This window comes from Pristiophorus japonicus, chromosome 5, assembly GCF_044704955.1.
Source record: "Pristiophorus japonicus isolate sPriJap1 chromosome 5, sPriJap1.hap1, whole genome shotgun sequence".
NCBI classification, from domain to species: domain Eukaryota; kingdom Metazoa; phylum Chordata; class Chondrichthyes; family Pristiophoridae; genus Pristiophorus; species Pristiophorus japonicus.
In genome coordinates this window covers 24370731-24383110 of record NC_091981.1, presented here as the reverse complement: position 1 = coordinate 24383110, position 12380 = coordinate 24370731, and the positions used below count along the sequence as shown (strand labels likewise).

At 44.2% G+C, this 12380-nt stretch overlaps 1 protein-coding gene across 1 annotated transcript in view; it reads left to right on the top strand.

Moving 5' to 3' along the window:
- Positions 1–4871: 4871 nt before the first annotated feature.
- Positions 4872–12380, top strand: part of LOC139264251 (leukocyte elastase inhibitor-like) — a 32950-nt gene continuing 25441 nt past the window's right edge. The window contains exons 1-4 of the mRNA XM_070880411.1: positions 4872–4995; positions 6792–6968; positions 8723–8860; positions 9300–9417. Coding sequence (XP_070736512.1) covers positions 6801–6968; positions 8723–8860; positions 9300–9417 — 424 coding nt within the window. The 5' untranslated portion in view covers positions 4872–4995; positions 6792–6800. The remainder of the gene's footprint in view (positions 4996–6791; positions 6969–8722; positions 8861–9299; positions 9418–12380) is intronic.

Genomic DNA, 12380 nt, shown 5'->3' with positions numbered 1-12380 from the left:
GGCCCGTGGATGGGGCCTTTCCTGGAGATTGTACGCGAGATGTTTGTCAAGCAATCTTAAATATTTTCTCAACGTAGATGTTATAACCATGCATCCATTGGATACAAACCGTATTGGCATATAATGTTAATGAAGAGCATGTGGGGTGACTAATTGTGGATTACAATATCTGTTGTGTTTGCATAATAGTACCTAGTCAATTAGCTTATGCCATGCTCTTGTCACGTTTGCAGAGGAAAATATCTAAGAATCAGGCAGAGCTGAGGCGGACTGGAGGAGGGGCTGCTGAACTGCACCTTCACTGATCTTGAACTTACCGCAGCCTTAGTGGGCAGCCATAATTGTTCTACTACTCGTGGTGGTGCAGATCCCATTGTTGCGCCACGTGAGTAATGTGTAAAGCAGTGGTAATTTAATGACATCTGATTATAATATATGAATGATGTAATGTTATGCATTCAGCTACTGTACTCTTCTGTACTCTCATGTTAATCATATGTAACATCTCTCGTTCACTTTTATTGCAGTAGTGTTACTTCTCTTAAATATGCCTGCCCAGCGCAAGCATTCTCATGTCTCCCCTTCTCTTCTACTAACCTCAATTAAGTTTTCCAGCTCCCCAGGCACAACAGGAGGCCCCTGCAGCAACACCGTACCTCTGCAGGTCGTGCTCACCATGGGTGACAAAGAGTAAACTGAGGAGGAGAAGGACGATTATGAGCTCGAACTGTCATCTGTGGTACCTGTGGCCATGTCATCCTCAACGGATAACATAACGGGGCCAAGCGGCTTGCAGCAGGCCACGCCAAGTCATCCACTGCACACACCGACCCCGCGGAGGTTGAGTCGGTGAGGTAGGCACGTGCTGCGACGGGCCGCTATCAATCAGGACATGGTTGAGGGCGAGCGTTGACATTGGTCGCGAGCTCCTCCAAGCGCTTGGTGGGTTGACCGGCAACATTACCACACTGTCTACCAGAATAACGGAGGGCATGGGGCAGATAGTTGCGGCAATGGGGTGAATGACCGACTGTCGATGTCTTGCAGCATGCGATAGTTTTGGGATACAGCACTGCACCCCAAGGTGCCGTATCACCAACCAGTATGACCGATGCGAGACAGGAGGATGAATTTCCTTCTGACTCAAGACGTTTCTTCGGAAACGTCTTCTCCTCGATCCACTGAGGTCATTCTGCTGATGTCACCGCCGCCCCCCCCCGGCCAAGCAGCAGCCCTTGACATGTTCTGCTGCAAGACGTGTTGGTCCCATTACTCTGGGATTACGTGGGAAACTGGAGGTTACAACAAGGGGGGTTCAAGTTACAGGAGAGAAGCGTGGCGGCTGGTAGGGAGGAGGGGGAGCGGCGTATATTCTTAAATAAAAAAATTGTTGACTGTTGGGGGTGGTGGGTAAGTGTTCTTGTTATATTGTTGTTAGAAATGTTATTCACTGTTGGGGATTTGGGTGGGGGGTGGTGGGGTGTTATCTTAAAAAATTAAAACCAGCTGTTAAATTATAATTTTTTTAAATTTAACATTACAATTGTTTTGAAGTGTCTTCTAATAACATAAGGTAAGTCATCAATACAAAAGTTGCAAACAATGGCCATGGCCAGGTCATGCCAGGCAAGGATGAAACATAACGCAACTATAACTGTCACCAACGTAACTTCATGCAAAGCGTTTATTTATGAGCTGACATAAGAGCTTTGCAACTGCGTAACTACCACGAGGCTTTTCCAGTGGGGCGGGGGCATGGAGGCATGGGTTCATCGTCGGGCTGATTCTCCTCCCTGAGGTCCTCCTCCTCCTCCTCATCCTCCCCGTCTGCCTCCCTTCTCTCCTGAGATGGACCGGCAGTCCCATCTGGCAATTGTTGTCCTCTCCTGATAGCTAGATTATGCAACATGCAGCATACCACAATGAACTCAGCGACTTGCTCAGGGTGGTATTGTAGGTTGCCTCCTGAGTGGTCCAGGCATCTGAAGTGTTGCTTCAGAACTCCAATTGTCTTTTCGACGATATTGCATGTGGCTATACGGCTTTCATTGTCGTGCTTCGGGTCATTGAGCCAGCTGGAAAGGCCATATCCTTTATCTCCCAGCATCCAACCATGACCTTGTGGCTGACTCTTGAGCACTGTCTCTGACATGTTTAAGCAATATGTGTGCATCATGGATGCTCCCTGGAAAATTTGCATTTACTGCCATGATTATTTGCTTGTGGTCGACAACAAGCTGCACATTCAGGGAGTGGAATCCCTTTCGGTTCCGAAGCAACTCTGCATCCAGTAAAGGTGCTCGAGGGCGCTGTGCATACAGTCTATTGCTCCCTGCACCTTGGGGAAGTTTGCTATTCTCAAGAACCCCAGAGCCCTCTCACTCTGTGCCTCCCTGGTCATAGGGAAGTTTATACAGTCCATCCTGCGTGCGTAAAGGGCTTTAATCACGTGTTGAATGCAGCAATGTGTGGCGTGCTGAAAGATACCGCAAATGTTGCCAGCTGAGGCCTGAAAGGAGCATAGAAGGAAAGTGCTGCAGTAACCTTAACCTCAACGGACAGTGTGGTCCTGATGGTGCTAGTAGGCTGCAGATCTCCCTTAATTAGCCGCATATCTCACAGATGACCTCCTTTCGGAATCGCAGCCTTTTAATGCTCGTGTTATCAGACAAGTCCAGATATGATCACATCCCTGTAAATGCGTTGGGTGTAAGGTCTCCTCTTCGTGAGCAGTCTGCCACCTCTTTGGGCACATAATGCTCTTCAATAAACCTTCTTCCATCTCTATTCTGCAACATGTGATTAGTCATCAATACCGGTTGAGAAATTACAGACTCCATCACTATAAATGCCCTCATCTCTCCTCTTAATTTGTCCTCAACAAATGCAAATGTGATTAGATGATTGGCAAGATTCAAAAACGCCCTTAAAATCACACACAAATTGCTTCTCCTCCCAACCACGTCAAGAGGCCTTTTATTAAAGGTCCTCCGAGTTACAAAATGGCGTCCATAGTGCCGAGTTAAGGTCAGGTGAATGCAGCTTTTTTTGAGCGTCTTTTTGGGCGAGCGATCAATTGGGCGAATTATGGGCCAAATGCCGAAAGTAGCACTCGGCGATAATCGGGCACTAGTTTCCATTATAAACAGTATTTTGAGCCTTGCAAGAGGATGACATTTTTTTTTAAATAGGCCGGGCGATGCAACTCATTCCTATATGCCGAAAGTTGCGCTGGCGATAAATGGATGATAATCAGGCACTAGTTTCCATTTTTCATCCAATATAGGCAAAAGCCTGAAACTCAGTGCTTATATGGGCAATGATGTTCCAAAAGTCGAGCCCAACGAGTTGTTTTTTTTTGTCCTTCAGCACATGCATCTGTCGAGACTCCACCCCCGATGCCTCCTGCCCGAACAGGAAGTGCCAGACCTAAACCTGAATCATTCCGACCACGGTGCCCGCCAAGCGGCGGCCCCGACTCCTGAGCAGCCCCGACCTGGCGGGCGGCCGAGTGGGGGAGAGAGAGAGAGAGAGAGAGAGAGATCGCATGGAGGGGGAGTGGGAGAGAGAGAGAGAGAGAGAGAAAGTGCATGGTGGTGGTGGGGGAGGGTGAGAAAAAGCACGTGGGGGTGGGGGGGAGAGGGTGAGAGCGTGTCGGGGGGAGTGGGAGAGAGAGCATGTTGGGGGTGGAGGGAAAGAGAGCCTGGGGAGGGGAGAGAGAGTGTTGGGGGATAGGGGAGGGAAGAGACCGCGTGTTGGGGGGGGTGAGAGTTTAAAACCAGGAAGAAACCATTCTCTGTTTAAATTGTATGCTGTTTTTTAATGTACATAGCTTTGATTTTAGTTAGTTGTTAAATTTGGATAAATACACAATTATATTTGTTTGATGATTTTATGAATTGTATGCAATATATAGTGTGTGTATATATATATATATATATATATATGGACCCTTCCCTCCTATTAACCTTAGCCCCTCACAGCCTTAATCCGGCTCTGGGTGCACCTGCAGCTTTGGTTAAAACGAAGCCATACTCACTGCACATCAGTCTGTCATGGGCCTATAACCAGGCCCTCAAAAACTGCCACCAAGCAGGGCTGTAATAATATCCGCCCTCCTGTATGGCTGAGACATGGACCATGTACAGTAGTCACCAAGTCACTGGAGAAATGTCACCAATTATGGTTCCGCAAGATCCTGCAAATCCCCTGGGAGGACAGACGCGCCAACATCCCCAGCATTGAAGCACTGACCACATTCGATTAGCTCCGCTGGGCAGGCCACATAGTTAGCGTGCCAGACATGAGACTCCCAAAGCAAGCACGCTACTCAGAACCCTTTCATGGCAAACCAGTCAAAGGTGGGCAGAGAAAACGTTACAAGGACACCCTCAAAGCCTCCCTGATAAAGTGCAACATCCCCACTGACACCTGGGAGTCCCCGGCCAAAGACAGCCCTAAGTGGAGGAAGTGCATCCGGGAGGGCGCTGAGCTTCTCGAGTCTCATCGCCGAGAGCAGGCAGAAATCAAGCGCAGGTAGCGAAAGGAGCGTGTGGCAAACCAGTCCCACACCCTTCCCTCAGCGACTATCTGTCCCACCTGTGGCAGGGACTGTGGTGCTCATTGGACTCATTTTAAGAGTGTAAGCAAGTCTTCCTCGATTCCGAGCGACTGCCTATGATTATGATATTCAGGGGGTTACAGGTTTGGGGCTGTGTCAGCTTTTGGTAGTTTTCTAATTTTACACGTACACTTCTCACAGCTCTGCAGGTTTTAATTCCGCATCAACTTTTTAAAAAAACGCAAAACTTCTTGTGTCCCCAGTAAGAGGACCGCCTCCGCTGTGATGGATAACAGAGCAGTCCTGTCAATCCGGGGGTAGAAGGGCGGCTTAAAAGGCTGCTCCGGGTTAAAAGGCGCCTCACAGGCGACGCACAGAGCAAAGTGAAGACAGTGAGAGGAAGTGTTGGATGCTGAACGATAGCAGCGCATAAGGTAAGTGTCTTTATATCTCTGCCAGGGGTTTTAGTGACACGACATTTCCGTGTCAGCGCTGCAAACCTTCGCTAACTTCATGATCAATTCCCTTTTAGTGCAGCGGATAAACACCGTCCACTCCCCCCATGTGCAATCTGTCCTTTCTCTCTTGTACTGTACTGTGAACAAGCGCTACCGGGGAGAGTGAAATACACACGGTTCCACTTTCGGAGTTGTGATCGGGCTGTTCATTTCCGATATGGGATAGACCATGTAAATTCGCAAAGCTAAATTTGCCTGAGGATTCACAATACTTTTATAGTCCAGCAAAAGACTTGTCTTTTATTGAGGTTCCAGTCCCGTACTTTTCAGGAAAAGAGCAAAATGTTTCCTGGACACCAAGGCACAGCATTGAAACTTGAGGCAGCTGTTGAGAATCATTAAACGTGGATGGGCAGGAAGGAAACCGGATCCACCATGAGACAGATTGTGGGTGAGGAAGTAGTCAACAAGTAGGTCCCGACTGAGAGGCACACATGATGTGGAGACCAAGAATAAGTAGGCACTAGGGGTACTTGAAAGGTCGTAGTTTTATATTAAGATACACATCTGTTAGGCAGTCCCTTGTAGCGAGGATGACTTGCTTCCACGCCAAAAAGGGATGAGTTTACAGGTGTTTCAATGAAGGACCTAATATTCCAGGTCCCAAACTACATGCTGAAGGGTATACCTAGTGCAGAAGCCTTCCGATAGACACCTTCCTCCCCGGGCTCAGTGCAGAAGCTTTCTGATCGCTAAGTTTGCAGATGACATGAAATACAGAAATGTAGTAAACAATGAGGAGGATAGTAACAGACTTTAGGAGGACACAGACAGCCTGGTGAAATGGGCAGATACATGGCAGATGACATTTAATGCAGAGCAATGTAAAGTGATACATTTTTGAAGGAAGAATAAGGAGAGGCAATATAAACTGAATTATACAATTTTAAAGGGGGTACAGGGACAAAGACCCCTCGGGGTATATGTACACAAATCTTAGAAGGTAGCAGGACAAATTGAGAAAGCTGTTTTTTTTTAAAAAGCATATGGGATCCTTTGTTTTATTAATAGAAGCATAGGATACAAAAGCAAGGTAGTTATGCTAAACCTTTATAAAAGACTGGTTAGGCCTCAACTGGAGCTTTGTGTTCAACTCTGGGTTCTGGGAATCACACTTTAGGAAGGATGCCAAGGCCTTGAAGGTGCAGAGGAAATTTACTAGAATTGTACCAGGGAGGAGGGACCTCAGTTATGTGGAGAGACTGGAGAAGCTGGGGTGTTCTCCTTGGAGTAGATGAGAAGATTTAATAGAGATGTTCAAAATCATGAAGGGTTTTGATGAAGTAAATAAGGAGAAATAATGGGGTCCTACCTCTTTTATTTCATAAATGTTTCCAAATATTTTAGTGCCACATTATCTAATTTACTGGTAGTTAAACAATTTAACTTGGCTCACTGGAATATACGGATTTAAAAGCTGAGTTTGCAAGATGTGTCTTGACACAGAAGTCACTGATGTTCATCAATCAACTGTGTTGCTTTAGCGTGTTGGTTAATGACAAACAATAATATTTCTCTTAGACATTTAGAGAATAAAAACCTGAGTCCAATTCTACACAGGTTATAATTGTTTCATTGCAGACCATTGCGTTTCTTCATAAGGTAATTCCTATCTTCAGTTGCAAACCCTGGTAATTCATTAAGTTTCTTGCGAGTCTTATTGTACTAAAATCTTTCTGAACATCTGCGCTTTATATTCATTTTTCTTGCAGTTTTAAACAATGGGGGACCTGAGCAAAGCAAATTGCCATTTCACCCTTGACCTATTCCGAAAGCTGGTTGAAAAGAATCAAGCTGGCAACATCTTTTTTTCTCCATTCAGCATCTCCAGTGCATTGGCCATGGTTTATCTTGGAGCAAAAAATAATACTGCATCTCAAATGGCAAAGGTAAGTATGAAATTACTCTGAGCAAAAGACATAGCTGAAATCTTTTTTAACTGTCTTGAGTGTACAATTTGTTTGATAAATCCATGCTTCTGGCAAACTCCTAATACGGGCAACTCCATGGTAGCTATCAATGAGTCCGATATTTGTCAGGATAAAATAAATTAAACGTAGCTCGTGTGTGCATTATGAATATCCAAAGTCTATTATTGTAGTTATATTAAAGGAGAATTCAACCCTATTTTATAACATTAACTGCATTCTGATCCAAGCACAGGAGAATTGTGGAGTTTATAACCAGCCATTCTTCTTTACATTGAGGAAGACTATTTCCCTTAATTCATTGCATTCAGGGTGATAATCCACAGGGATCTCACTGCTACACAAAGCTTGTAGTTTTGCTTTACAACAGGGTTCAATGTTGTTGTGTTTGGTCCCTCCCCAGCCGCCTACTACAGGTGACTGACAATAGGATTGGGAAACCTGTGATTAGTCAATTAATAAAATATATTGCTGCCATGTGACTGTATGTAAACATGACAAATTAATATCTACTATTAATTTCTACCTGCTTGGATAAAGCTTTTCTGTAACCTATGGGCATTTATAGCTAAATAGAAAAGAAAGACTTACATTTATATAGTGCCTTTCAGGGTCACCGGATGTCTCAATGCGCTTTTCAGCCAATGAAGTACATTTTGACGTATAGTCACTGTTGTAACGTCAGAAACACGGCAGCCAATTTGCGCACAGCAAGCTCTCACCAACAGCAGTACGATAATGACCAACGAATCTATTTTAGTGATGTTGATTGAGGGATAAATATTGTCCAGGGCACCCAGGATAACTCCCCTGCTCTTCTTCAAAATAGTGCCATGGGATCTTTACGTCCACCTGATAGGTCAGAAGGAACCTCGGTTTAATGTCTCATCTGAAAGACAGCACCTGCGACAATGCACTGCTTCCTCAGTACTGCACTGGAGTGACTTTTGTGTTCAAGTCTCTGGAGTGGGACTTCGTTATCTGGCAAATGGAGTTTATGATACGTAAACTGGTTAGCCAGGTAGATGTGCACTATCGCTGAGGCCTTTGAGCATACATTCACTTCACTTTACAGGTTGATAATGCTGCATTGCTGTGCTGTGTATGTACATTATGATGAGAGTGAACGCAAGTAGAATGTGTCTCCTCCCAGCAGTGTTGACTAAGATAATCAAATCTAGCAACTGTGATTTCTGTCAATATCAAAATCGTCTTTATAATTGAGTGACCTTTACACAGCAACATTTAAAATCATGAAATACTTTGAGCAGAGCACGTGACTGAACAGTAGTAATGGACTCTAGCACAGATGTAAGGGAACCAGGTTGATTTGGAAGACTCTGGTCAGCAGTGACTGACCGACCCAGCCTCAATTCCCCAGTACAGTGCAAACTATTCAGTGACCTCTGTTGTTCACGAGTGGATTTTGGCTGCGAGCAGAATCTGGCTGAACGGACCTGCCCATTAAGCTGTTGACACTCACTCACTAGGGTTAGACCTGAAGAATAGCTTTTTTGGTGAGATACTGGAGGGTGATCAGCGTGTTTAGAAGAGTATACCAGCTACAGAGTAAAAGATTTTTGGGAAGGGGTCAAAAAAAATTGGGTTGAAAAAGAAATGATGGACAACATTTGAAAAGTGGACGATTATAGCATGCAGCTCCCTTTTTCACTTCGTTGCTTGATGATGATTTTGTCTGTGTATTCTGATAACAGGCTCTCCACTTTGATCAAGTGGGAGATCTACATTCTGGATTCCAGAAAATGCAATCAGACATTAACCGAGCTGATGTTTCGTACCTGTTGAAAGTGGCCAATCGACTATATGGAGAGAAGACCTATAACTTCCTAGAAGTGAGTTGTGAGTGGGTCACCTGCTCCCAAATTCTTCCAGTTACCAGAAACCAATCTTTCCAATTCTTTGTCAAATCACAAACGCCAGAGGTCACCTTGCACACATCAAGGATCACTCTGCGCCAATGCTCTTAGCCAAAAGGCCGAGAGCCACTGCACCGTTCCTGGAAGTATTGCAATACCAGGTTCGTGCCATGGAGGTGGATGGGTCAGGCCCCCCACACACCTCCACTCATGCCTGTTATATTGTTCTTGGATCCTATGTTGTTCTTGTATCCTCACCATAATCCCTTCAAAGAACAGAGGTGTACCTTATGCCATTGTTTTGACATTGCTGGTATACACACTAACAATTCTGGTGATCCACTAATTGATCATTTTTAAATCGGGTCTTCCAAACTGGACATTATAACTAATTTTCCCTGTGTCCCTTGTGCAGGAATTCTGTACATCCTCCATGGAATACTACAGAGCAGGCATGTCTGGAGTTGATTTCCGAACTGCTGCAGATGAAACAAGACAGGTGATCAATAAATGGGTGGAGGCGCAGACTGAGGGTAAGTTGTCCTTCACATTCAGTCGCTTGCACACTGGTGATGATGCACAAATGTTTTTTAAAATGCAAAGAAAGCAGAAATCTTTGGAGCAGCAATTTTCCCAGCATATTAAACATAGCGTAGAATTTACGAAGTAGCCCTCCCAGCAACTGCAGTGTGAACTTGTAAATATAGAATGAAACTGGATTCAGAAACCAGAATGGGGACCAACGATAAAGTAATTGTCTGACTTTAGCCAGAGCAGCCGTGTATCAATGTACTAGTGAGCCTTTATTGTTCCTAACCTGATGTACCAGCTGGGTAATAGGTTATGCTGGCTGTACACAGTTGCGTGTCCTGGCATCACCTGAACTTTGTATCACTTCTGGCATGTGCAAAAACATGCTTGATACATCCTCCGATAAGGGAGTCAAGGGTTATGGAGAGCAAGCAGGGAAGTGGAGTTGAGGCCAAGATCAGATCAGCCATGATCTTATTGAATTGCGGAGGAGGCTCTTGTGCTCTGCGCAGCCTGAATGTGAGTCTTCCTGCGCACAATGATTGCTCTTTGTTAAAGAAAGCCCCGCCCCCCCACCATGCAAAATTCCTGAATTAATGCCAGTTGTGAACGAGCTGTAAATGGATCCATAAAATCTTGTGTGCAACAGGACGCAAGGCCACTTTCCTGATGTTTAATGGCATTTTTTTTTTCCTTTTCCAGTCTCTCTTCCTGCATTTTCTTTGAATGCATCAGAAAAATTTGTATTCAAAATTCAAAATCTTCCACAATTGCATTTTCTGAAAAATGTTGTGCCTACTGTGCAGAAATGAATACTTGATGACTTAAAGAAGGAATATGGCATAAGTTCTGTGCTTTCCTCATGCCCTGATTGTTTACATGGATTGTTTTTGTTAGATCTCTTAATTTCCAATGAAATACGAACTCCGATTGTAGTTTTAATGTCACTTTATTTTGGCCGCAGTAACAAGCTCTTGGCTTTAAGCCAGGTCTTTGTCCTTCTGAGACCACATGGTCAAAATGGCTGTATTTATACTGGGTTCAATTTACAGAAAAGAACTCGCCTTCTTTGACCTTATTGGCTCAATTAATAATCTTTTAACCTTTTAATTGGCTCGCTACCCAAGGTCCTAAAATGTCAAGTTGATTGATAACTTAATGCAACATGCTCCCACTCAGGTAGCATCTCTGACTTGGTGTCTGTGAATTTTAACAGCCTGTCTAAATTCAGCCTGTTTGAATTCTCTATCAATCCCCCCTTTTATTCTTTCACAAACTGAATCATAAAACATCAGGTATCACTGGTTAAACATTCTACAAAATAATTTCATACATGTTAATAGAGTTTCCTTCTAAAATTTGTTGATGTGTTTCGCCACATGTCCGGACTAGTAGCTTCCACACAAATTTACACCAACCCGAGTTCCATCGTGGCCACAATAGAAGTCTGGTTTTAGTAGGTTAATTAACCTTATTCCAATTTAATCCAAATCAATATCTTAATTCAACCAGTAAACAACCTTCCCTTAAGCATAACATACCCCTGTGCCACGTACAGATGGTCTGCTGGGACCTGCAAGGTGTCTCACCTGCGGGACAGCAGCTACAGCCGCCTGGTCGCAACAACATTTAATCAACATAAACAAACAATATAAAAGTAAAATAATTACAACAAATAGAATTAAACCTTCCATCAATGAAGTTCCTATTCAACCTAGCCATTCAGTGGCTCCGCTCCACAAAGTGAATGATGGGGGTTGCTAAAGTTTTTCTACCTCCTTTTGGATATGCTCCGCTAAGTGGGTAATTTCTTCGGAGCTATCTGGGATATACGTGCAACACTCAGTTCCGAGTGGGGCGCAAGTACCTCCCTTTTCAGCCAGGAGGTAATCAAGGGCCAGTCTATTCTATAGGGCTACTGTGCGGATTGCTACCATTTCTGCATTGATTTTAACTAGGGCCTCTGAGGTATCATTGGCTACCCGTTCCACAACGGATGCCATGTTAATGGATTCCCTTGCCAGTCTGGTGGTCCCATACCTGGGGATCAGAATGGCAAAGAACCTCTCTGTTTCTGTGATAGCTCTCTTAGGATGGTGTAAATGTTCCGACAGTGACTTTATATGATACATATAAGGCACAATGTAGGCTAAATAGCAGGATCCCATCCAATTCTGGGGCAACCAAGGGTAGGCCTTGTGGCCACACACCCAATAGGTGCCATTATATGCAATGAATGTTAGCTGTTTCTTTGTCAGCAACACTCCGGGGCCTGTCCAGGCTTTTCCATCTGTTTTATTCAGAATCCTCGTTACGTTAAAAATTCCCACATCGGCCCAGTTTGGACGGTTCCGTGGCTTGATTATATTATAATTCCGGGAGCAGTTACTATACCCCATATTTTGGCCTCCTTTGATGTTTCTAATCAGACAGACCGATTCCCCCGGTCTTCCTATTCCCGTTGTATTAGTGATCACAAAAAATGGGGGCCGTTTGGAATTATTGTAGCACGGTTGGTATCCCCCTTCAAAGGTAGTCAGATTGTAACCTGCTGACTTGCATTTACGTGCCCAGTTTTCCGTATCCGGAAACGCATTGCTTGTTTTGTTTTGATTAATTATCCACTCAGCCATTTCCGAGATATTCAAGAGAACTGGCCTCAAGGGAATCCCTCCCTTTGAGTGAATAGGAATATGCGCACACACCCAACAATTTAGAAATGTTACCTTGTTTGGCATAAATGTATGACATATATAAAAAGGTATTTACATGTAATTCCCTGACTACCCTACTATTTCCCTTTGGTGCAGAGGGTCAGCTAGTAAGAAGTAGGCAAATGCCTAGAATACCTATAATCAATAATACAGTAAATTTATACATTTTCGCAAAAAGTAATTGTCCTTATTAGATTTCAGCTTCAGTTACAGGTGCTTGTTTAACGTGTGAAGCGTGGATCCAGGCTTTC